The sequence below is a fragment of the Cnephaeus nilssonii genome (assembly GCF_951640355.1).
Source record: "Cnephaeus nilssonii genome assembly, chromosome: 14".
Classification (NCBI taxonomy): domain Eukaryota; kingdom Metazoa; phylum Chordata; class Mammalia; order Chiroptera; family Vespertilionidae; genus Cnephaeus; species Cnephaeus nilssonii.
Window position 1 is genome coordinate 1,756,892 of NC_137085.1, and position 24,401 is coordinate 1,781,292.

Genomic DNA, 24,401 nt, shown 5'->3' on the forward strand with positions numbered 1-24,401 from the left:
CCAGCCACAGTCCACGTGCCCGGGAGGGCAGCAGGTGGGGGTGTCGTAAATGAGTGTGAATGTCGTGCATTTCAGTGTGTGCGTGCCTGTATGTGAGAGTGCACACAGGTTGTGTGCCTGTGTGTGTACACAGGTTGAGTGTGTGCCTGTATGTGAGGATACACAGGTTGTGTGCCTGTATGTGTGTGTGTACACAGGTTGCGTGTGTGTGTGCCTGTATGTGAGAGTGTGCCTGTATGTGTGAGAGTGTGTACACAGGTTGCGTGTGTGTGTGCCTGTATGTGAGAGTGTGCCTGTATGTGTGTGTATACACAGGTTGTGTGTGTGTGTGCCTGTATGTGAGAGTGTGCCTGTATGTGTGAGTGTGTACACAGGTTGTGTGTGTGTGCCTGTATGTGAGAGTGCACACAGGTTGTGTGCTTATGTGTGTACACAGGTTGAGTGCATGCCTGTATGTGAGGGTACACAGGTTGTGTGCCTGTATGTGTGTGTGTACACAGGTTGCGTGTGTGTGCCTGTATGTGTGAGAGTGTGTACACAGGCTGAGTGTGTGAGCCCATTGTCGGGGGACATCAGAGGAGCCCTGCCTCTCGGGCCCTTATAAGGTCTACCCCCGCCCGGCTGGGAGTGGCTCTCGCCCTCGGCGCCATCTGTCCGGGGTGCCCAGGCCTCCCCAGAGGGGCCTGCTAGACGGAGACCAGGAGGGCTTGGCCCAGCCCAGGCCGGACAGCGAGGACCGCGGGCACCTGTCACACAGGAAGGGCCGACGGGCGTCATCCAGGGGTTTGTGGGCAGCCAGACGGCCGGGTGGGCCCCGCTGCCCTGCCCTGTCCGGCCTGGCAGGGTCAGGCTGAGGATGGCCGCCCCCCCCCCGCCCCCCGGATGGCAGAAAGCCCCGGAGCCCCTGGTGCGGCCGACGCCCAGACCCGAACAGGACACCCGGCAGAACAAACGAGGCCTGGAGGGCGAGGGGTATTTTAAACGCTCGTGTCATGTTTCTCCTCCCGCGCCTTCTTTTCCTTTTCCACGATTCGCACACCCGGCCCGCGGCCAGCGCTGCACAACAGTCCGTCGTTGTCGGAAGCCGTTTCACAGTCAGCGCCGCGGGAGGCGTGGCAGCAGGGCGGGCCCGTGCGGGCAGGGCGGGCCCCGGCAGGGTGAGCCCCCGGGCGGGGTGAGCCCGTCACGGCCGCCCCTGCGCGGCTCCGCCCAGTGCTTCCCGAACGGCCACCTCACGATCCGGGCAGAAACAGCGAGCCCCTCCCGCCATCAGCACGTTTACATGGCGGATAAAATTACATTTGTACAAAAATAGATTCTTTTCACCTTTCCCGCTGCTTAGACACTTCTCTTAGCTTCCTCTAGCTCGCGTCCCCGCTAAGGCATGGCTGCGGGGGACCGGTGGACGCTGTCGGCGCCGAAGCATCTTAAAATAGATGCAGGTCCCGGCCTGGAGTCATTCAAACCCGGTTTCACCACGGGGTCCTGACGGACTTGCTCGCGCGAAGCAAATGGACGGGGAGTCTTCATGGACAAGAAGCAGGCAACGTCGGCACCACACGCGTGTCCGCAGGCGGCGTCGGCTCCGGGCGATTCTCCACAGCACACACGTCATCGCCACCGTCCCGCGGGCAGGGGCCAGGCCTCGCACCCGAGTTCCGTGATGGGGACATCAGCCGGTTACCCAGTCGCTGCACAGCCAGCCAGGACGCCCAGGCCCTGCAGGGGGGCCCGCCTGCTCCCCGCACCGGCTGCCGCCTGCATCCTGGGGGGACGTGGCGGCGGTGGACGTGGGGCCGGCTCAGTGAACGTCCCGGACGCAGGCCGCTTCCCGGGGGCCGGGGCGGGGCAGGCTGGCTGTGCCACCAGCTTCCACGCACAGGACGTGGGCATGTCGGGCCTCGGCGGGCGGCGCCGGCTGCCGGGCCGGAAGTGTCCAGCGGCCGTGGGGGCGGCACGGGGCGAAGGCGCTGATGTTATGCTATCTTTAGAAAATTAAAGATTGTCCCACCAACAGGACAGTGGTCACCAAGAATCACCGCACTGAGCCAGGCCGGTGACGTGCTGGAGACCGGGGTGACCGAGCTCCACCTCTCCCGCCGGGCGGGCCCCACCTGCAGGCGCCGCAGTCGGATCGCGCTGCCCGCGGGGACGGCAGGAAGCGCAGCCGGCGGGGACGCTGGTGCGGGCGGGGCTGCGGGGGCCGAGCGGCCAGGGGCGGGGGGCGCTTCCGCCTGAGGGAGGGGGTGGCCTGGGGGCTGCCAGCCGGTAACAGTGACTCCCCAAGAAGCCGACCCCCCACCAGAGGCCCCCAGGTCCCCAAGAGGCCAGGGGAGCAGGAGGGAGCCGGGCTCGGGCGATGGGGTGCATCCGGCTGCAGAAGGCGCCAGGCCCTGGCACCCCTCACAGTGGACAGGGCAGTGCCCGGGGCAGGCAGCCTCCGGCCAGGGGCCCCCAGCTCAGCCCGGGGAGGGGCTCTGGGAGGCAAAGAATGGACTGTGTTCCCCAAGGCCCGCCTCTTCCGCCCAGCCCCTGCCCGGCACCCTGCACCCTCTGGTGACTTTGGGGAAGACAGCCCTCGGACACACCCCGGTCCGGGGCTGCTGGTGGGGGAGGCGGGAGGGACGCTGCCATCATAGACACGCCCCCAGCTGAGCAGGCAGGACCCCGCAGCCCCCTCTGCTCGGCGCTGGGTCCGGGGGTGTGGGGTGAGAATGGGAAGCGCAGGCCGGAGGGGGGTGACCGTGCACGAGGCCAGTTCAACCTGCAAGCCCCCACCCGCAGGCCCCGAGCGCCACCCCGCTGGGCTGGTCCGAATGCTGCACAAGTGGGTGCTGGGCTGACCGGGGTGCCTCCCCCCAGAGGCCTGTCAGGTGGGCCCCCACACCGGCTCCACCCCAGGCCAGCCTGGCTGTTCCCAGGGGCGTCGAGCTGCGCGGAGGGCCTGGCACCCAGGGGCTCCTGACTCTGAGCTTTGCAGTGGGACCAGGCGCCTCTCCCGGGAGCTCCAGCCGCTCCTGCGGCTCCTGGCCCACAGGTCCCGGGCTCCCCACAGGATGGAGACCCTCTGGGAAGGCAGGCTCCTCCCCTCGCATCCCTGCGGGCCTCCCGGGGGCAACCTGTGCCGGGGAGAGGGCGGACGGCAGAGCGTGGGACGAGGCTAGCCTGGGCCTCCGCACAGACTGCGAGCCCATCTGGGATCGAGCAGAGACCGGGCACCCCGTCTGGTCACCCCGGGTCAGGCGGGACCCCGGGGGGCAGGGGCGAAGCTGAAACGATGCAGAGAGCAGACAGGTGGGCGGGCGACCCTCGTCCCTGCAGCCTCGCGGTGACCCCAAACCCGGCGGAGGTCAGCTCCTGGCGTGGTGCTCGGGGCACCCCCACAGTCATCTTCGGAGAAGGGGCTGCTCCCCCTCCACTGAGGAGCAGCCTGCCCCCCAGAGCCCCTCGTCCTCCTCTGCGCCCTCCCCCGTCGAGGGCGGGGCCCGCACTCCGAACCCGCCCGCGCCACCCTCCCGCCTGCTGCGGGGACAGGGCCCGAGGCCGGGAGCCACCCTGAGCTCCGGGAGCCGATGGCCGCTGGGGCCACTGAGTTCTGCCGCTCCGGCCGCCGCCCTGGGAAAGCAGTGCCCTGCCGGGTCCAAAGACAAGCAGCACTGGAAGTGGGGGTGGCAACACATCTCTTAGGCTTAGCAGTGACAGGCTGCGCCCCGCAGTCCACACAGGCCGGGCGGAGAGGGGGCAGGGACGGGGCTCGGCCAGGAGAGCAGCTGGCGGCCGGGCGGCCGGCCTAAGTCATTTGGTGCGGGGCCTCCAGCATCTCCATGAGGAACGTGTCGATGGGCGTGTCCCCGATGAGCTTGAAGAAGAACAGGTGCTCCAGGCACTTGAGGCCGATGGAGCGCAGGGCCGGCAGGCGGAGCAGCAGCTTGGCGAACCTGCGGGGCAGCGGGCGTGAGTGCCGCGGGGCCACCGCCCTCCGCCCCGCGCCTGGCTGCCTCCGGGACAGGACCGACTCCCAGGCCCGGTCCCCCAAACCCGCACGAGAGCTGCCTGCACTAAGCTTCAGGGGGGAGGGGGGCCCCGGGCGAGGTCACGGAGCTGCAGGCACGGAGCCAGGAGCCCAGAGTGGGCACGGGGACCGGGGAGGAAGGGCCAGTGGCCAGGCCGGGGCGGCCGGCTAGGGCTGGGCGGGGAATTCAAAGCACGCGGGCTTTCTCCAAGGGCAAGGGCGCCCAGCAGGGTGTAACAGCAGGAGAGCTGAGCGACAGCGAGGCTGCTGGGTGCAGGGGGCGGGGGGGGGGGGGGCCTAAGGAGGAGGAGCTGGTCCTGAGCTGGTCAGACCCACCCGTGCCCCCGCCAGGCCCGCCCTCCCCCAGAAGCAGCTCTGCTGGAACGGGCCCTGGGGGTTTCTGAGTCCCGGGGGCGGGGGGCAGGGGGAAAAGTCTGGGGGGGTCTTGGAGGAGGAACGTCAGGCTCAGCCAACTGGGCCAAATGCCCCTGCAGGGACGCCCACGCGGCCCAGGCCCTCCGTGTGCCGCCCGGGGCTCCGCTCGGCCCTCACGACTCCGTCAGGACGGGTTCTGGGGGCCGAAGCCCCGTGGGGGCCGCGCACAGCCGGCATTTTCCAGGCCAAACACGCGGCCCCCAAGGCTGGAGCGGGGCCAGCGGGCGAGCCGTTCTGCTGAGCTGGCGGGCGGCTGCGGCGGGCGCCAGGAAAAGCAGGGGCTGCCGCTCCATCCGGGAAGCCCCACTTAAACCGAACCAGATGGGGCCAGGGCTCGGCCACGGTTAACCGTGTGCGCGCCAGCCGGCGGGCGGGAGAGGGAGGCCTGCTCCGGGACCCGCACCGGGAGTGGCCTTTTGGAGGGAGGGGGTACGATTGGGACAGAGTCAGCCCCTCCCTCCTCCTGACGCCTACTGTGCCCAGCACCCCGGACCTGGCAATGAGACGATCCAAGACCATCCCATCTACCCACCCTGCATGCGTTTACAAAGCACCTACTATGCGCTGGAGTGCGTCCCTGCCAGGGTGAGCGCCAAGGCCCTGCCTCTAGTGGTTCCCTCGGGGGTGGGGGAAGCACGGCCTCCTTTATGCTCTCTACAAAGACAAGCACCTACTATGTGCCGGCGTGTGTGGGGCCCATCTTCTTGGGTGTGCGAGAAAGGTGTGCGAGCGTGTTGGCACTGGGGCCCGGAGAGCACCCGTCCTCGCTCCGGACACGCCAGGTGCTCCCCTCGACCCAGGAGGGCCACCTTCTCATCACAGAGCGGTGCCCGGTGGTGCCCCGCCCGGGCCCGGGGGGCCGGGAGCAAGACCGCGAGGTCCACGCAGGCAGGGCGCGGCGGCTCACCTCCCCGGCTGCTCCGGGTACTTGTGTTTGCAGTACGCCTCCAGGGACGCGTACACCTTCTCCCGCAGCGCCTCCACCTCGGCCGGGTTCGAGAGCCCCTTGGAGTCTGCGAGGAAGCAGGGGCCGCAGGTCAGAGCCCCTCCCCGAAGCTGCCCGGGACCCGTGCACTCGGGAGCACCGAAGGCGGGGGCGGCTGGCGCAGGGGACCCGGGACAGGCCTGCCCACCAGTGACAACACCTGGACTGGCCGGCTCCCGCCCTCAGCCCTGGAAGCCGTGGACACCACCTCGTGGGACCCTCACACGGGCCAGAAAAGGGGGTGGCCCCGCCCCGCCCCATGGTAACCCGAGGAACCATGGCGGGGGCACTGGGGTGGGGGCAGCAGGGTGGTGGGTGCTGTGGTTGGGGGTGCTGTGGCTGGGGGGCGGTGGAATAGGGGGTGCCGTGGCCAGGGGGGCCGTGGCCGGGGCGGGTCCGCACGCCGTACCCGGGTTGAAGAGCACGATGGCCCGCAGGCAGCCCAGCTCCGTCTTGTCCATGTGCATGTCCCGCATCTTGGACACCAGCTCCGTCAGGACCCTGCGAGGAAGCGGGCGAACGCCAAGGCCACGTCAGACTGTGCCCACGCTGGGCCCCCAGAAATACCCCCAGGACTCGGGGAGCCCACGTGGCCCCAGAGGACAGCTGAGAAGGTCAAGGCCGACCCTGCAGCTGCCCAGCCCAGGCCCGGCGTCCGCCACGCCAGGTCTGTCCCCTCCCCCCGGTGGGCGCTCTGCTCTGCCCGGAGCGGGTCTGCACAGGGGGTTTATTCTGGAAACCTGGAGACTGAGGACCCTGTGGCGGCCGAGCCAAGATGAGCCAGGGACCCGGCCCACGGCCACCGGGACTGAGCTGCGGGCGGCGGGCGCGGGGCAGCCTGAGGCATAGCGCTGGGGCGCCGGCCTCACCCACACCCACAGTCCAGCGAAGCACGGCCGTCCGAGGGGCCTCACTCCGAGGGGCCTGTTCCACTCCTCACCAGACGTTCACTTCCACCAAAGCCACCCGCCACCTCGTCGGAACAGAGCCTGTCCGGGACCCTTTGGGCAGAACTGACCCAGCCTCGGGTCCTGGCCCCACCAGTGCCAGTATCCTGAGCCCCGGACTAGCCACGGCCTCCCACACGGCCTGGGCTCCCGACCTCATCAGCCCCAACCTGACCCCTGTATCCAGGAAGTGGCGCGTGGCGGGGGGCGGGGGGAGCGAAGGCAGGTGGTCCGGGTGGGGCCTGGACAGCCAGGGAGCCAGGCCTTTCCCTGAGGCCACAGGGGCCCTGGGGTCTGCAGGCGGGGGGTGGGGGTGGGGGGGCGTTCTTGCGGCCGGAAAAAGACCCGGCGGGGGGGGGGGGGGGGGGAGAACGTGTCCTGACATCACGTGGCCTCTGGTCCCAGGCCCGGTGGGCAGGGGGGCTGCAGAGACGGGCCCGGTAGACGGTGCAGTCCAGGCTCCGCCGGGGGCCGGGAGCCGCGGTCAGCCGGCCGGTCAGGCAGCCCTTCCAGGGCACACGTGGCCGCGCTGCACTGGGCACAGCAACATCGGCCTTAACGGGCACAGGGACCCGCGCCTGCGGCGTAACCACTTCCGCTTGTTACAAAGCGTAGCTGCGGCCCGGCCGGCGCGGCTCAGGGGCTGAGCGTCGACCTATGAACCAGGAGGTCACGGTTCGATTCCCGGTCAGGGCACAGGCCGGGTTGCGGCTCCATCCCCAGTGTGGGGTGTGCAGGAGGCAGCCGGTCCATGAGTCTCTCTCATCACTGTTTCTCTCTCTCCCGCTCCCTTCCTCTCTGGAACCAACAGAAACGTGTATCTCTGAAGAGCAGCTCTCCTCCCCACACGGGGTTTACGAAGAGCGGAAGGAAGTGGACATCAGCCGGGCCGCGAGGACCCCGTGCCGGGCCCGTGAGGGATGTCACCTTCGTCTTGCACCCTCCTCCCCGCCCCAACCCCACCCTCTGCAGACAGAACAAGTGCCACGCGGACGTGACGCGGGCCGGGGCGCCCACCTGTCGAAGATGGCGCCCACCCCCGCGCTGTGGGCGCTGTTCCGGTGCACGTGCAGCCCCGTGGCCAGCAGGATCCCGTCCTTCACGGCGATGGACCGGTGCGAGAAGGAGGCGATGAGCAGCTCGTTCCAGCCTGGGGGACAAGCGATCCGTCGCGGTCTCTGGGGCCCGCGGCCAACCCTTCCCAGAACCCCCCTTGCCCTCCAAAGGCAGCGCACATCTGTCCCAGACCGTCCCCCTGGGAACCCAAGCTAGGGTTCCCAAAGTGGGCTACGTGGAACCCTAACTCCATGAACGTTCCCCTGAAAAGAGGTTCCTGAGCACCTACGTTTGGGAAATGGCTCTCTTCTCCAGTGCACGTTGGTACAGTAAAGGCCCTGGCAAGTCCTGCACAGAGCATCTCCTGTGGCACTCACAAACGCGTGTGCCCAGGGAAGTCTGTGCAAATGCAGGATGCTCGTGCCACGGAGCACCTGGGAGAGCTCCCACAATTCTCTCTGGGACGGCCACGGAATAGCTCGTGCCACGGAGCACCTGGGAGAGCTCCCACAATCCTCTCTGGGACGGCCACGGAATAGCTCGTGCCACGGAGCACCTGGGAGAACTCCCACAATCCTCTCTGGGACGGCCACGGAACAGCAGCTGCCAGTCTGGTCCCAACAGCAAACTCTCAGAGGTCAACCTGTGCTACGTGGAGCCCCACAGTAAACCATCGACCTGAAACGAGGCGCTCTCGCTATGCGGGCAGGGAAACCACAGCAGGCAGCAGACGGGGGCGGGGTGGGGGGAATGAGGGGGGCACAGGAAGAAAACCTAAAACCATTTCTGTGCTCAATGTCTCTGTGCCTCCTGCCACGGAACATGCAGCCCCTAAGAGCGGTAACAGGTCACAGCCCGCACGCCGGGGCTTCTGGCTGACGTCACACGGAGGATCCCATGTGACCCTGACCACAGTCCTAGAGCGAGCATTAGCCCATTTCACAGACGGGGAAACCGAGGCCCAGGAGAGGAAGGGCTCCCTGTCATGTCACAGTGACAGGGTGACCCCCAGCCGCCAGGCCCTGTCACAGTGACAGGGTGACCCCCAGCCGCCAGGCCCTGTCACAGCGACAGGGTGACCCCAGCCGCCAGGCCGCACTCACCGGCCCGCAGCAGGATGACCTGGTCGTCCAGCGGCAGTTCAGAGAAGTGCGGGACCCGCTTGGCCCACTCCACCAGCGTGAAGAGCTGCTTGTCGGCCGCCTGGCAGATGTTGGTGACGGGGTCGTTGGGCTGGGCGAGGAGGGCACAGCAGTGAGTGGCAGGCAGAGACCTCAGCCCAGCCCAGGCCCACTCCACCCGGCGTAGCTGCGGACGCCCCCGAGGACGCCACGTCCGAGTCCCCAGCCCGACACAGCCAAAGCGACTTCGCAGACGTGATCGAGTGAAGGGTTCTGAGATGGGAGGGGGCCCTGGAGGGGCTCCCTCTGGGGGCGGGGGCTGCGGGGGGGCCCAGCTCCATCCAGCTGTGCGGCCGCCAGCAAACACCTGTCGTCTCTGAGCCTCGACTCCCACTAAACCCCCCAACAGCACAGGCTCCAGGAGCTCCCCGCGCCCCGTGGGAAGGGCCGTCCTGTCCTGGGGGGCGTGGCAGGACCCCTCAGAGCCCGGCTCCCCAGCCCCGAGGTCGCAGAACGCAGGCGCCCCCTGCCGGCCGCCCTGCGCTCGGCCAGCTGCCCATCTGCGCCTCGACCCCCTCCCCCCAAAACCACGGGAGACCAGGGGCCAGTTTGTTCTCTCCGAACAACGCCCTTACTCGACAGAACTAAACGCTGGCGGCCCGCTCGGGAGCGCCGATGGCTTTTGGTTTCTGCTCGATCATGAAACCCTCACAGCTGCCTCCCTCCCTCACTGGGCCTGGAGAGATGGGCTAGGACGGGCCGGCCCGCAAGCCAGGCCGCACTGTCTGGGGTCATGGGGTCACGGAGTGCAGGGAACTGGGGGCCTCGGCCTGCCGGAGCCTCCTGAGCAGGTAAGAGGGGACCCCACACTCTCAGCCTGGGGCAGAGGGTCCTGTGCGTGCCCGCCGCACAGAGGTGTCGCTGTGCCGGGCCGAAGGTGGGCAGTGAGGAGCAGCTCTGATCGCAGGAACCGGGAAGGCAACGCCCGGGGCCCGGCTGCTCCGCCTCGGCGGCCCGGCAGTGGGTCCTCACCCAGGGCGTTGGCCGGGCCCACGGTGCCCTCAGTGGGCGGCGGCACTCACCGAGCTGGGGTTCAGCCCCACGTTGGCCTCCACGTACGTCTCCGTCTTGGGCTCGACGGCCAGCTCGGCCTCCAGGATCTTCTCCACCGGCATGTCCTCGTTGGCGCTGCTCGTCGACTCCACCTCGCTCTCGCCACGGTCCTTGCCCCGCTGCCGCTCCTCCTGCACGGCTGAGACAGAGACGCCCTCGCACTCGCTCCCCACAGGGTCCCCACGGCGCCCCGGCCCCGGCCCCGGCCGCGCAGCAGCGATCCCAGCTGGAGAGAGGCAGAGGGGGGCTCCCCGGAACAGGGGCACGAGACGCAGGGGCAGGCAGAGGCGCGCACGGCCCAGGCCAGCGCAGGACTGGAGCGACGCGGGGTCGGGAGGCGGCCCAGGGAGAGAAGCCAATGGGAGGAGGCCGAGAAGAGGGGTTCACATCCACTCTCTCCCCAGGAAGACTGGGCGGCCAGGCCCCCCACTGGGCGCTGAGACCCCTGGCTTCAGGACCGCAGCTCAGGCCGCCCTGTCCCGAGGGGCCGGGCCCGGGAGCCACCAGCAGGCCCCACACCGGGCACCGAGGTGGCTCGGGGGCTGACTCCTCGTCCATCCCCCTCCTCTGGGGCACCAAGGGCCTTAAGCAGGGGTGGGGGGAGGAGCTGGCAGAGGGGAGAGGCGGCGCCTGAGGCCTGTTATGGCCCAGAGGGGCTGCCTGCTCCACACCGTTAAGGCCCGAGCCAGCTGCGTGTCAGGGCCGTGCCCCCCGGGACGCCCCACATACTGTGGTGCGGCCTCCCCCAAGCCCACCTGAGCCCACCCTCCCGGGCCCTGCTCTGCTGAGCCAGGATCCACCCCAGACCCCTGGGGACCCACAGCCGCCTCAGGGCCAGCCCTCAGCCCGCACCCCAGACAAGACCCTCGGCTTCTGGGGGCCCCTGGGGACCCACTGCCCTGAGGGAGCTTGGGTGAGGCGACACGCAGAGCCCTGCACGAACACCCCTGTGCACCCCCCCGTCTCCCCCCCTCCCGCTGGGGGGAGGGCCGGGAAGTGGCCCCTCGCTCAAGCCCAGGGGTGCAGACCGGGGGGGGGGGGGGGGGGGAGGACAGGCAGAGCTGGGCCCGCCTCCGGGGCCGCCCGTCCCCAGGCTCCTAGCAGGAGGTAACAGGGGAGCCCCCAGGCCTGGGGTGCGAGGGCCCCTGCTTGCGCTGGGGAGCCCCCGGCCTGTCCGGGCCCGTCACGCCACCCAGAGCTGGTCCAGTCCGTCAACACCCCTCCTCCACCCACAGCCGCTTCCCGCCGGCCCCACCGCCGGCCACGCAGAGATGCCGGGACCGCCGGGCCCCCTGGGCGCACCCGCGTCCTCCCTGCGGACACACGGCTAGGTGGCCGCCCGCCAGGGGCTGCGCTCTCCACACCCGAGGGCTGCACACACAGGACACACACATACACGCGGCACACACAGGACACACATGTGCACACACAGGGCACGCACGTGCACACACACACAGAGTGGGGCTCTGCCCGCGGGGTGGACGCGAGGACCGTCACGAGGCGCCCGCTGGGCCGAGGAGCCGGCAGAGGCCTCGGGCCGAGCTGTGCCAGCCTGGCAGCAGGCGGGGCCGGGGCTCGGGCTGGCGGGCAGACGGCAAGGAGCCGCAGGGCCGCCCACCCTCGGCCCGGGGTGCTGGGTCACCCTCTCCCCAACGAACAGGGCTACAGCCAGCGAGGCCGACCCGGCCCGAGGCAGCCAGCACCGGGGTGACGGGTCCCCAAGGTCTGTCCCTGGGAGGCGGGGCACAGCTGAGAAGCACGTGGCGTAGCTCAGCCACCTCACTTTTCGAGGTGGGGAAACTGAGGCTCGGGCAGCCAGGGGCACGCTGAGCTCCCAGGACGGGGACAGCTCCGAGCAGGCAGCCCGGCCCCAACCCTGCTCCCCCCACAGCTGTGCGGCCGGGCAGCCTCACCTCTGTCCCCCTCCTCAGCCCCACCTGAGCGCCAGTGCCCCCTGCAGGCGGGGCCTCGAGATGCTCACAGCTCGGTCTGCACCTCCGCTCCCGCGCTCCCCCCAGGTGGCCCGGTCACGGTCACGGGGACCTCCTCCCTCTCCAGACAGCCCAGGCGCAGGGAGCCCAAGCTGCAAGGGTGGCCCTGAGCGTGGGGGCAGTGCCCGGGGGGGGGGGCCAGGAGAGCTGCCAGCCCGGGCCCCTGCCAGGCGGCCCCAGGTGGTCCCCCGGGGGGGGGGTCCTGTTGGACTGGAGCTCCCGCCGGTGCCTGGAGCTTCGGGCAGGAGCGTCTGGGAAGATGGGGCCTGAGCACAGTGGGCAGAGGAGGCTGGGGATCCCCGGGAAGACCTTCCCCCAGCAGCCAACACAGCCAGGGGGGGCTCACCCCAACACAACCAGGGTCCCCAACATCAGGAGACCCACTGACATGAGGGCGAGCGCGTGGGAAGGGGCGTCCGGGTGGCGGGCACTGGCCCTGCTGCCTCCTCTGCTGTGGGCACTGCCAGCTGGGACCGTCCTGCCCCTGTGACCCCGGGAGGCAGGGCTGCATTTCACCCAAGGCTCCGGCCCAACCCCCTCCTGAGGGCCGGGCGCTGAGACCCGAGGGGGCGCTGGCCGAGGTGCACAGCGAGTTCGGGGTCCTGAGCCCAGGGGACTGGCGTCCTTAGCTGAGGGACACGACCCAGGACAGTCTGCTCCTGAGTCATCACGTGCCGTGCACACACAGGACACACACACACACACACACACCACACACAGGACACACACACACACACAGGACACACACCACACACACACACACACACACACACACACCACACACACCACACACAGGACACACACACACACACACACACACACGCGGCACGTGATGTCTCAGGTGCAGACACAAGACACACATGTGCACACACAGGACACACACACACACACACCACACACAGGACACACACACGGCACACTCAGGACACACATGTGCACACACATGGCAAGCACATGACACATACGTGCATACACATGGCACACATGTGCACACACACAAAGCCCCACCAGGCACCGTGCTGCCACCTGCCATGCTCCCAAGGCATGCACTGGGGGCCCCTGCCAATGCCCCGCTGTCCGCAGGCCCCCGAGGCCAGAAGACAGTCACCTGCCCACAGGTGACAGGGAGGCACCTGACCCAGCGGCTCTTCCTCTTCAGGAGAAACGTGTGGGGCCACGCACGCCTGTGCATGCACACACGTACACACATGTGCGTGCACACACACACACACACACACCAGACACTGCCCCTTCCGCACCCCGGTCCCTCAGAGTCCGGAGACGGGGCACAGGAAGCGAGGTCGGGAGGAAGGAAGCAGGGAGAGGCCTTCCTGGAGGAGGAAGCAGGAGGCCAGCCTCCCCCCTCAGACTGGGAACCCCACGCCTGGGCCTGCCTCCCCCATCAGCCCAGCAGAGAGGAGAGCTGCGTCAGGACATTTCCAGGGGCTGGGCCGTGCCTAGCGCCCAGCTCGGGCTGCAGGACAGATGGGGGCGGGGCATGGGAGACCCGGGAGCACCCCGCAGGGCGTCTCTGAGGCCACGGGGGCCACGCGTCCCTCTCCGAGGACGGCTGTGGACTGTGCCCGTCCGGCACCAGGAAACGTGACAAGCCACCGCCTCCTGGGGAGTCCCATGCCCGGACAGCGCCCGCCGGGCTCCCGAACACCCGCACGGCCAGCGAGGCAGCTCCGTGCCATGAGCCCGGGCACGTCTGACAGAAACCCGGGAGGAGGCCGAGGGCGCCGGGCCGGGCGGGTCAGGCATTTGCCGGCCCCTAAGCCAGGCTTCGAGGGCCCACATGGCCTCCCCGACACGCCGGCGCTCAGGCCAGAGCACGGAGCCCGAGGGACGCAGCCAGGGCCGGCACCCGTCTGCGAGGTGTGGGGACAGCGTGCGGAGAGGGGTGGTGCCAGCGAGGCCCCGTACACAGGAGGCGCTCCGACAGCCGCTCGGACGAGACCCCGTCGTTGGCGGGCCCGGAGGAGGGCCAGGCGGGAGGGTCTCCCTGTAAGTGCAGCTCCACGGGATGACGTGGGGCCTCGAGGGACAGGAAGCTGGAGGGTGAGGACACCCAGGCCCGAGGGGAGCAGGATGGCACCCTGCCCTGCCTGTGCCACATCTCCCGACACCCTCGGCCTCTGCACACCCCATCCCCTTGGGCGGGGCACGCGGCCTGCCTGACCCCCTTCTTCAGGCCTCGCCCTGGCCACCTCCCACCCAAGCCTTCCCGACGCCCGAGGCCGGGGCAGTGCCTCCCTTGCGTGGCTATGTGACGTCCACTTTCCACGGAGGATACCCACAGCTCACTGTGTGCCCAGTGCCCAGAGTGGTGCCCGGCACCAGTCGAGGTGGGCTCAGTGAGTCAGAGACCTCGGCTACGCTCCGAGCCTGCTCCGTGCTGCAGCCTCGGGCTCATGCCAGGGTGCCCACCTCCCCCTGGCGCACTGGCGCCCAGCACTCTGGCCAGGCTCCAACCCAATCCACTGCCCACCTCACGCTCCTCCCGGCCCGAGTCCCTATCCGAAAGGGGCATTCTGTGTCCCACCACCTCCAGCAAGCCCTCCCTGACTACACCGGCACCCAGGGCAATTGGCAGGCACACGCCTCCCCAGTGGCCTAACGGGATCAGTCCCGAGGGAGCCTGAGGCCGACGCAGCCCGCACGCACTCCGACAAGCCCTGACCTCCTGGGCCTCAGCTCCCCCACCTGCACAGGAGGGCGGGCCCAGCACTACATGAAACATGCACTCTGACCAGGAAGGCCCCGGCCGGCCGCCAGCTCAGCACCGGAGCCCCGAGCTCCCCCTGCCCTCGGCGGGGCGGCCCCCCGCAGGAGCCGGCCGCCACAAGCCCCGCCACATCACCGTGCCCCACAGGCCGGCAGCCTCAGGGAGGGGTCCCGCAGGACACCATGGCCCCGCTGAGCGTGCGATTTCTGAACGAGAACAACTGAGGCTGAGCAGCAGCAAAAACAAAAACAAGGAAAGGAAACTGGTAAGAACTGCAGCCGCCACAAGAGGGCAGTCAGGAGCAGCGGGAAGGAGCTGGGCTCAGGCCGGCCACGCCTGGGCCACGGAACAGCCACTGTGCAGAAGGGAACAGGCGGCGAGACCCCAACCCCCGGGGCCCACCCTCTGAGTGCAGGGGTCACCAAACCTACCGATGGGGAAACTGAGGCCACGGACAGCCAGGAGCGAGGGGGAGGCCACACTGCGAGCCAGGACTGAGGGCCCAGACCCAGGTCTGGCTGCACCTCCTGACAATTCCAGTGACTTCAGAGGCGTGACCCTTCGTGCTACCTGCCTGCCCCGCCCCCGCCAATGAAATGAGATGGTCCCACAAATCCACGGCCCAGAGGCCGGCGGCTGGAGCCCCGCCGCCCCAGGGCCCGGGTGCTGGGTTAACCCCGCCAGGGCTGCAGGGGGGACAGAGCAGACTGACCCCGGCGTCCAGCAGGCTGGGGGACACCGGATGGCCTCTGCAGCTTCCTGTCCCCCCCCCCCCTCCAATCAGCGCTGCCCCCACTAGGGCCTCCTTGACTGTCCCTACTGGACGGCAGGAACACGGCCCAGGACCCGTGTGCACCCGCCGTGCCGTGCCAGCCTCGTCCATTCCCGCCCCGCCTCCCACCTCCAGCCGTGGCCCTCACTGTCCTCTGCCTGCCTCCCTGGAGCCCCGCGCTGGACCCTGGGCACTGCGCCCTCGGAGAGGGCCTGAGCAGGCGCCGTCCCCGCGGCACGGGCGCCACCAGCGTGCGGGACCGAGGCCGCCCTCCTGGGGTCCCGGAGCCTGGCATGCAGCAGGCGCTCAGGAGGGAGCTGGTGGGAGAGATCACCGGCCCCGGACATGCCGCCCACATGCAGCCGCAGCAGCAGCAGCGCGGCCCCCACAGGGAGCGAGCGCCCCGTCACCAGAGGCATGCGAGCAGCCCCCGGCAGAGCGCGGCGGAGCTGCGGCCGGGGCGGGCGGCGCAGGGAGGAGGCCGGCCTACCTTCCCGCTTCATGCCCATGGCCAGGCACTTCTGGTAGCGGCAGTACTGGCAGCGGTTGCGCTGCCGCTTGTCGATGAGGCAGTCCTTGTTGTCCCGGCAGGTGTAGGTCAGGTCCTTGCGCACCGTCCGCTTGAAGAAGCCTTTGCAGCCCTCGCAGCTGTACACGCCGTAGTGCTTGCCTGCGGGCGGGCGGCCGGCCGTGAGCGCCCGCACCCCCGGCACCCCGGGCCCTGGCCTCCTCCTGGCCTCCGGCTCCAGCGCTGGGGCGAGGCCCAGGCCCGCGGGGACGGCCTGTCTGTGTCTGAGCTGGCGGCCCCAGAGAGGCGGCCGTCCTCCCCGGGGGCTATCGGGGTGCAGAGGCGGAGGCGAGGGGTCCTTGGCCCCGGCTCAGCCCAGAGCGAGGCACAGCCTGCACTGCCGCCTCCTGGGCCAGCGTCCCCGCCAACGGCCGCCTCCTCTCCGGGGCCTCCGGACCGCCCTGGCCACCGTGGGCGCCCACTTACTGTCCCCCCGACGTGAAAACCCGAGAAGGTCCGTGCGAGAGGCCCGGAGCCCCAGCACCCCTCACTGCTGGCCGCCCCCGCCCCGCGCCCCCCCCCCCCCCCCGCCCAGGGCCCCGTGCCGCTGCCCGCCTACCTGAGGAGCGGTCCCCGCAGATGGCGCAGATGTGCTTGGTGAAGGACGCCATGTTCCCTGAGGGGTGGGCCGGGACCTTGAGGACGCCATTGAGGCCCAGCGGGGGCTTGATGTCCTCCGTGCTGCTGACGGGGTTCATGGGCGAGCTGAGCTGAGGAGGGAACGCGGGCTCAGCCTGGCGGGTGCTGGGAGCCCAGGGGCACACGCCATAGCGCCCAGCGGCCTGCAGCCGGGAAGCGCGGCCACACCCCCACTTTACAGAGAGGAACAGGCTCAGAGGGGGCTCTGCCCGCCCCAGGCCACAGCCGGGGAACAGCAGGGCTGAGCCCCATGGAGCACCAGCTGCGTGCCGGCCCCCACTGGCTGTGCCGGGCTGGCGGAGGCTGCCCAGCCCTCGGGGCCCCACCGCCGACGCGGGCTTCAGAAGGGGACCCGGCCCGGCCCCTGCCCCTCGCCCGCTAAGGACCGCCTCCCTTACTGGGCACTCCCTCGGAGGGACAGTGTGAGCCCCACGACCTTCCCGGGGAGCCAGGCACTTGGGGGCTCCCCAACACACAGAGGGGCACTGCGGCCTGGTCACAGTGAGGAGGGAGGAGAGCTGGGGTCCACCCAGAGGCCACATGCCCGGGCCTCGGGGGGCAGGGCGGGGTCTCCGATCGCGTGTCTCCAGGAGAGGGGGACAGAGACACCCCTCAGGCATCCACGGCGAGGGACACCCTGCCTCTCCCCACAGCCCCGCGCCCTGCAGGCCGCCCGCCGCGCCGGAGGGAGCGTGGGAAACTCACCGGTCACCCTGGCAACAGCTGCCGGGCTGCAATGACACAGCAGTTTTGGTTCCGCTGCGTCTGCCCGGCTCTCCCGCCAGCACCAGAGGCCCCACGGCGCTGCCCACTGCACCCCGCAAGCCAGCCCGCCTCCCAGGCGCCAGGACCCCGGCCGGGCGGCCCCCAGCGCCCCACTTCTGCAAACCCCTGACAAAGGCGGAAATCAGGGGTGGGCGGCGGCAGCTGCTGCCCCCTGGTAGCCCCGGGCGCCTCCCCACACAGGAACCTCACCCTCTTCCTTCCCCGTGACCCCCAACTCCCACCCCCCTTTCTCACGGGACCGGAAGAGCGTGGTGCTCAAGGCACACGCATGGAAACCGCCCCAACAGCATTTCACGGGCCCCCGCCTGCGCCCCTCCAGGCCCTGGCCCCCTCCCTCCTCTGCCGGGCAGGCCGGGTGCTGTGAGGACGGGTACCGCCCCCAGGGGGCGCGGGGGGCTGTGGGAGGCAGAGCCAGCCCACTGGGCCAGCATCCCGGGGCCCCCACCGCAGAGCAGGGCGGCCGCGTGGCCAGGCGCTGTCCGCAGGAGGCAGGTGCGGCCCGGACGAGGGGGACTGCGGAGGGGCACGCAGCTGAGAGAAGGCGCCGACTGCGGGCCACGTGCTGCTGCGCCCCGGGCCCCGCCCGCCGGTCTCGGGCGGCGTGGGAACCCACAGGAAATGCCCCACCCCCAGGTGTGAGCCAGCTGGCTGCCGAAGAGCCCACAGTGACCCCACCCGGGCACCCGCACAGCTGGCCGCCAGGTGCCAGGGACAGGGGCCACAGCTTACCCCCCATCCTGCCTCCGCCACGGGTGACTGGGGAGGTCAGCCCTCTGAGCCCGAGGTTCCGCGTGTGCGAGTCTGGGTGCAGGGGGGCCTGGGCTGCGGGCTGCTGGCGGGGACAGGACCCGGCTAAGGCGTCCTGCACTCCCACACCCGCCTCCCAGAGGAGAGGCCGCCGGCCCGGCCTGGCACCGGGAGGGGCTGCGACCAAACATCTGAAAGTGGGGGGACGGCACAGTGGCCAAGGGCAGGCCCTGAGGAGCCAGCTGTGGGCGCCACTGAGGATGTGAGGGGACCCCTCCCGGCTGCAGCCTTCCCCGAGCTGGGACCGGCCACCACTGCCCGCGGCTGGGCCAGCTGGCGTCCGGGGACAAGAATGAACGTGTCCCCCTCCTGTGGCTGCCCAACCCATGCCGGGCGGGAAGGGGCGCCTGCCCTGTCTCCCGGGCCCCACGTGCAGGTCCTTGAGACGGGGCCTGCCCTAGGTAAACTGAGGCCGGGCTGGAAGGAAGGCTGGCCAGGTCCCACCAGGAGGACAGACGGAGAGGTGTGTCTCGGTCAGTGACCCCCAGGCTGTGGGCTGCATGTCCCTGCCCTCCCGGGCTCCTGTCCCTTGGGCAGAGTCGGCCGGAGCTGGGGCGCCCTTGGAGACCCTGCCGTGAGGGAGAGGAGGAAGGCTGGAGCCCTCTGCAGGCCCCAGGGAGGGAGGGCGAGAGAGGAACACCGATGTGAGAGACATCAACCCAGAGCCTTCCACAGGTGCCCTGACTGGGATCGAACCTGCCACCCAGGCATGCGCCCACCCAGGCATGTGCCACCCAGGCATGCGGCCACCCAGGCATGCGCCCACCCAGGCATGTGCCACCCAGGCATGCGCCCACCCAGGCATGCGCCCACCCAGGCATGCGCCCACCCAGGCATGTGCCACCCAGGCATGCGCCCACCCAGGCATGCGCCCACCCAGGCATGCGCCCACCCAGGCATGCGCCCACCCAGGCATGTGCCACCCAGGCATGTGCCACCCAGGCATGCGCCCACCCAGGCATGCGCCCACCCAGGCATGTGCCACCCAGGCATGCGCCCACCCAGGCATGCGCCCACCCAGGCATGCGGCCACCCAGGCATGCGCCCACCCAGGCATGCGCCCACCCAGGCATGCGCCCACCCAGGCATGCGCCCACCCAGGCATCGAACCGGCAACCCTGAGGTGCACAGGATGACATCCAACTGAGCCACTGGGGCTGGGCCACCCACTTTGCCCGCACGCTTCCCTCTCTCCCTCCCCCCCCCCTCTCTCTCTCTCCCTCTCTTTCTCTCCCTCTCTCTCTCTCTCTCTCTCTCTCTCTATATATATATATATATATATATATATATATACACACACACACATATGTGTATTTTCTAATTGATTTCAGAGAGGAAGGAAGAGGGATAGAAACATCAATGATGAGAGAGAATCACTGATCGGCTGCCTCCTGCACGCCCCCCACTGGAGATGGAGCCCGAAACCCGGGCCTGTGCCCTGACCGGAATCGAACCCTGACCTGTGGTTCATAGGTCGGTGCTCAACCGCTGAGCCCCGCCGGCCGGGCCCACTCTGCCTTTTCTCTCCACGGCCGGCCAGTCCCACCGGCCACGGCAGGTCCTCCTTCCCCTTCTCGGGCCACGCTGCCAGGCCTCGGGCTGGGTCCTGGCTCCCGCAGCCCGGGGCCCACTCTGCCACCCATCCCCCCACACACGGGCCCCGAAGCCCCTCACCCACTCCACCCCGTCTCCTGTGGGACCCAGAGCCTGAAGACTCCCCGGTGCGGCCAGGGCGCGGTCCCCCTCGTTTCCCCTTTCATATCCTCGGCCTTTATTTCAGTTCCCGCCGGAGCCGATGGGACTTACTCAAATAACCTCGCCCACGCCCCAGGGCCCCTGCTCATCCCTCCCGGCCTCTCCCCTACACCACGCCCTTCCTCCCGATGGCACGCAGCCCCCCCCCCCCAACTGGCCGCCAGGAGGCCCTCGCCCACGGCAGACCTGGGGTGGGGGCTCCGGGCCTCCACGCACCGAGGTCTGTGGGCACCCTAGGCCCCGCCCCCGCACAGCCCACTGCAGGCTCCCCCCGTGCACAGCCCCAGGGTGCCAGGCCGGGCGGCAGGTCTGCGAGCACCAAGCTGGCGGGGCTCTGAGGGCGTAGGCACCCCACTGCCCGGCTGCAGTCTCGGCTGCCCTTCCGTGTGCCCGCAGCCAGCAAGAAGGGGGCGGCGGCTACACGCAAAACAGCCAGGAAGGTGGCCGGGCGCCCTCCTCCATCCCTCGGCCTCCGCGGCTTCTGGAAGGCCAGGGTACCTGCGGGCATGGGACCCTGCGCTGACCCCCAGCCCCGGGTGCAGAGGGGTGACAAGGTCGCCCCGGGAAAGCCAGCGAGCTTCTCCGCCGTGCCCGGCTAGACAGGCCCAGCAGCCGGGCCGTGAGCGGGGGCCACGCGGGCCCGAGCCCGGGCACCCCAGCAGGGACGCATCTGCTGCACCCGGACACGTCTGCCCGGCGGGGTCTGGGCGGGGTACTGAGGCCACAGGGCCTGGGACGAGCAGAGACGGGAGGGGAAGGACAGGCCCAAGAAGGGGCCGCTGGGAGGACGGGGCCCGGGGAGGTGGGTCGCAGCCTCAGAACACGGACTCCCCACCTGCAGAGGGGGCCCTGCTGGAGTGGTGACCTCTGAGGGCCACGGGCTCAAGGGTCAGCCAGACCCAGGCTCGAACCCAGGCGGAGGCCGCCTCTCTGAGGCTCCGCTTCCCAGAGATGAGGGGGGCCATGACAGCGCCTGCCCCGGGGCCACGTGCTGCCACCGAGGTCCCGCAGGGCCCGCCCCCACTTACCTGCGGGCTGCCGGTGCCGAAGCCCAGCGTGGGCGTGGTGGGCACGGACATGGAGTGGGGGCCCATGGGGGAGCTGATGACGGAGAAGGGCGGGCCCATGCCGTTGATGGGGGAGCTCAGCGTGCTGATGGGCGAGTGCAGCTGTCCCGGGGAGCCGAGCGGGGCGCCGAGGCCGGGCCCCAGCGAGGGGTGCAGCGAGGGGGCAGCCATGGAGCCCCGCCCCGTGGGCGAGCTGAGGGGGGAGCTGTTCACCTGGGTGGAGAAGTCTGCAAGACAAGAAGCACAGGAGGCGGTCAGGACCCCCGACGGGGACCACGGAGGAGAGCAGGCCGGGCGTCCATCCCCTCCACCCCGGGGCTCACCGACCCCAATTCCCAACGACACGGGCGGGCCAGACCGGGCGTCCATCCCCTTAACCCCGGGGCTCACCGACCCCAATTCCCAACCACACGGGCGGGCCAGACCGGGCGTCCATCCCCTTAACCCCGGGGCTCACCGACCCCAATTCCCAACCACACGGGCGGGCCAGGCCGGGCAGAGGGGCGCGCTCCCTCCAAGGCACCGCCGGCCTGGCTCGGCCTTCGGGCTCAGGGGCCCCGGGCAGATGCAGGACGAGATGCCGGCAGCCCCGGCAGGGTGCTCCGGGGTCCCTGTCCAGCAAGGAGGCCAGACGGCTGCCACTCGAAACCTCAGCGCCCCAGGCCTGTCCACCCAGCATGCCCGGGACCGGAGAGCCAGCCCCTCTCCCGTGTTCTCAGGGGTCACACTGCAGGCTGTCCTGGGGAGACAGCCCCCTGTGGAGCAGAACCGACGCCTGCCCAGGGCCGACGAATGCCTGGAGGGAGGCGGAGGCGGAGGCCGGGGGGGGGGGGGCGGGGGGGCGCTGCCATCACCCCATTTCACAGCGGGAAGGAGTACCTGTGTTCTACACCTGCCTTGGCCGGCCACGGCCAGCCCCAGGGGCCGGCTGCTCCCCAGCCCAAGGCCTGGGCCGGCTCAGGCCACACCAGACCACTCCTGACTCCTAGGGCCCCGCGGGCCAGGCCTGGGGGTGGCGGCTCGGAGGGCCCAGCTGTGTGGGCCAGGCCTGGAGCCGGGCGGCCGCAGAGACGGGGAGAGGCAGGACCTCCCACACCCGCCTCTCATCTCAGGGATTTCAACGCCCAACCAGCGCCCGGGCGGCCTCCCACCCGGTCCCCCCCACCCCCCGAGGGCTGGGCAGCAGGAGACGCAGCCGGCGCTCAGGTGGTGAATCCCCGCCTGCCCGGGGCCTGAGCAGGAGCGGCTGGAGCCCGCAGGATGCCCGGCCAGCCACGCCCCGCTCTGGGCCTCAGCCTTCCCACAACCCAGCCGGCGGGCAGCGACCACACTTCTGAGAAGCCCAGGGGCCATGGCACAATGGGGAGTCCCGTCCCCACACCCTCGTCAGGGCACCCCCCCCAGCTCGTCCGTCCCCCCAGCTCCTCCGCCCTCAACAGCCGAGCAGCCCCTCGACACCCGGGACGACTTCGACTCCCTGCACCTCAGAGCGTCACGGGGCCCAGAGCGGGAAGAATCGCTGCGCACTGCCTCGTCCCCCGGCCCCCTCCTCCCCATCCGTCGCCGAGGGGACACGCAGCGTCACGCTTCAGGACGCCACCCCCAACCAGCCCAAGGTCCAGGCGCTCCTCCGGGCCTCGTGCTTGACGGCGCGGGCACCCTCGAGCGGGTGGTCCCGCAGGAACCAGAGGCTCCGAGCCCCGCCAGCCGGTCCTCCGGAGCATGTGCCCTCCACCCCGCAGCCCCGCCGGCCGGCACTTCCTCCCGCTTCCCCTCCGAGAAGTTCACTTTCCAGCCGGGCGGGGCCTGCCTGGGGCACCGGCCTCCACCCGCGAGGGGCTCTCTGCCCGCGGGAACCCTCGCCGGGCACTGAACTGGGACACAGAAGCGTGAGGGAGCCCCGGCGAGGGCAGAGGGGCGCCGCGGGGCCTCCTGTTCGCCATCCGCTCCCCGGCCCTCGTGTGGCCCGAGGCCTCCCCGGGCCGCCCCGGCGGACAGGCACGTGACCGTGAAGCACCTGCATAGCCCTGACCGCCCCCCCCCCCCCCCCCCCCCGTGACAGACCAGGAAGCCGAGGCCCTGGGGAGGCACACTCCCCGAAGTCTCCAGCCCCCCTGGGCGGCACCACCGTGTGCCCCAGGCCGCTGCTGGGACCCCGGAGTGCCCGCCTCCCAGCCCGCATGCACCCCGGGCTGCAGCCCTGAGCCAGCTCCGCCCCGGCCAAGCCCGTAGCGGCCGGCGGAAGGCAGGGCTCTGCAGAGGCCGCGGCTGGCCTCCCCCTCACGGGCCGCACGGGCCTGCTGGCGTCCAGGTCGAGAGAAAGGGAAGGTAGGTGCGTGTTGCCGACATCACCAGAGCCCACGCTGAGGCAAAGGCGACCCCTGGGGTGTCTGCAGAAAGGCTGGCCATGGGGGGGGGGGGGGCAATCCCAGAAGCCAGTGGGCCTGGCTGCCCTGAGGGAGACGCCCCTCTTCCTTCCCAGCCTGTGACTGATGGGCCGAGAGGGCGAGGGCAGCCTGGATTCTCGCCGCTGCCCCGCCCTCTCCACCCTCCGCAGACAGTCCGGGGGCGGGGACTCAGGTCCCTGAACCAGGGGCACTGCTGGCTGTCACACATCTGCAGGGACCCTGGGGGCTGAGCAGGCCGGGCCTGAGCTGCGTCTTGTTTGTTTGCTGCTCCAGGGCAGGAAGGGGAGGGAGATGCAGGAGAAAGCTTGGCCGGAAGGAAGGAGGGAGGGAGGTGGCTGCCAGGCTGCACCCCAAAGCTCCCCCAGCCCCCCAGGCTCCACAGCAGCCAGCCCAAGTCAGAGCCCTGAGGAGGGGAGCCCGGGAGCGGGGAGACGGCGGGCGAGGAAAGAGCGCAGGAGGGGCTCCGGGAGGAGGGGGACCGGGAAGGAGCCTTGGCCTCTGGGTCAGCCCGTCCCCACGTGAGGGGCCTGGCTCCTCAGGCGCACCCCCATCCTGTGCACCCCAGGGTCAAGGCTGCAGCCATTACCCCAGACAGACGGTGTGAGCCCGGGGCCCACATGCCTGCGTGCAGGAAGGCTGGCCCAGGCCCCGCGCGGCCTTCCTGTTTACAGACGGCCACACAGACACAGGCTGGGAGGCCGGGTGACAATGGCCGGGGTGTTTTCTGGAGTCTTCTGCAGACACACACTCTGGCCAGGAAAGGAATGTCAGGAAGAACAGGCCAACGCGCCCAGCAGCCGCTGCGGCAGGGCCCTGCACCCCTCGAGCCGCGGCCCCGCCTCCTCCCGCTGCCGCTGTCCCCACCCACTGATAAGCGGGCAGCGATGAGGCGATAAGGTTCTTCTGAAAAAGTCCTACTCGGGACTCGCAGGGACTCGTCACCACAGGCTTATCTGATCCTCTGCTCCAGGCTCAGAGCCCGGACCCAGCCCACCGCCCGAGGGGCGGCCGGGGCCTCTGACCGAGGACAAAACCCAATGGCCACATCTAGGACCTCAGCACCTGGTCTCACCAGGCCCCAAACCCCAGCACCTCACCCCCCTTACACCCCATCTGCCTCCACTGAGACCATCAGCATCGGTGGGACTCGGGGGAGGAGGCTGGGAACTCAAGGGACCTCCAGAAAGAGGCAGGCCCTGTCCAGACAGAAG

The 24,401-nt window shown here is 70.0% G+C and overlaps 1 protein-coding gene across 2 annotated transcripts in view; it reads right to left on the reverse strand.

Annotated features, from left to right (window-relative positions):
* Window positions 1-973: 973 nt before the first annotated feature.
* RXRA (retinoid X receptor alpha) overlaps window positions 974-24,401 on the reverse strand; it is an 80,143-nt gene continuing 56,715 nt past the window's right edge. For both annotated transcript variants that reach the window (XM_079790029.1, XM_079790030.1), the window contains exons 2-10: window positions 20,744-21,009; window positions 16,288-16,438; window positions 15,651-15,830; window positions 9,639-9,808; window positions 8,539-8,668; window positions 7,397-7,529; window positions 5,842-5,933; window positions 5,355-5,460; window positions 974-3,938 (exon numbers count right to left, since the gene is read on the reverse strand). In XM_079790029.1, coding sequence (XP_079646155.1) covers window positions 3,791-3,938; window positions 5,355-5,460; window positions 5,842-5,933; window positions 7,397-7,529; window positions 8,539-8,668; window positions 9,639-9,808; window positions 15,651-15,830; window positions 16,288-16,438; window positions 20,744-21,009 — 1,376 coding nt within the window. In that variant the 3' untranslated portion in view covers window positions 974-3,790. The remainder of the gene's footprint in view (window positions 3,939-5,354; window positions 5,461-5,841; window positions 5,934-7,396; window positions 7,530-8,538; window positions 8,669-9,638; window positions 9,809-15,650; window positions 15,831-16,287; window positions 16,439-20,743; window positions 21,010-24,401) is intronic.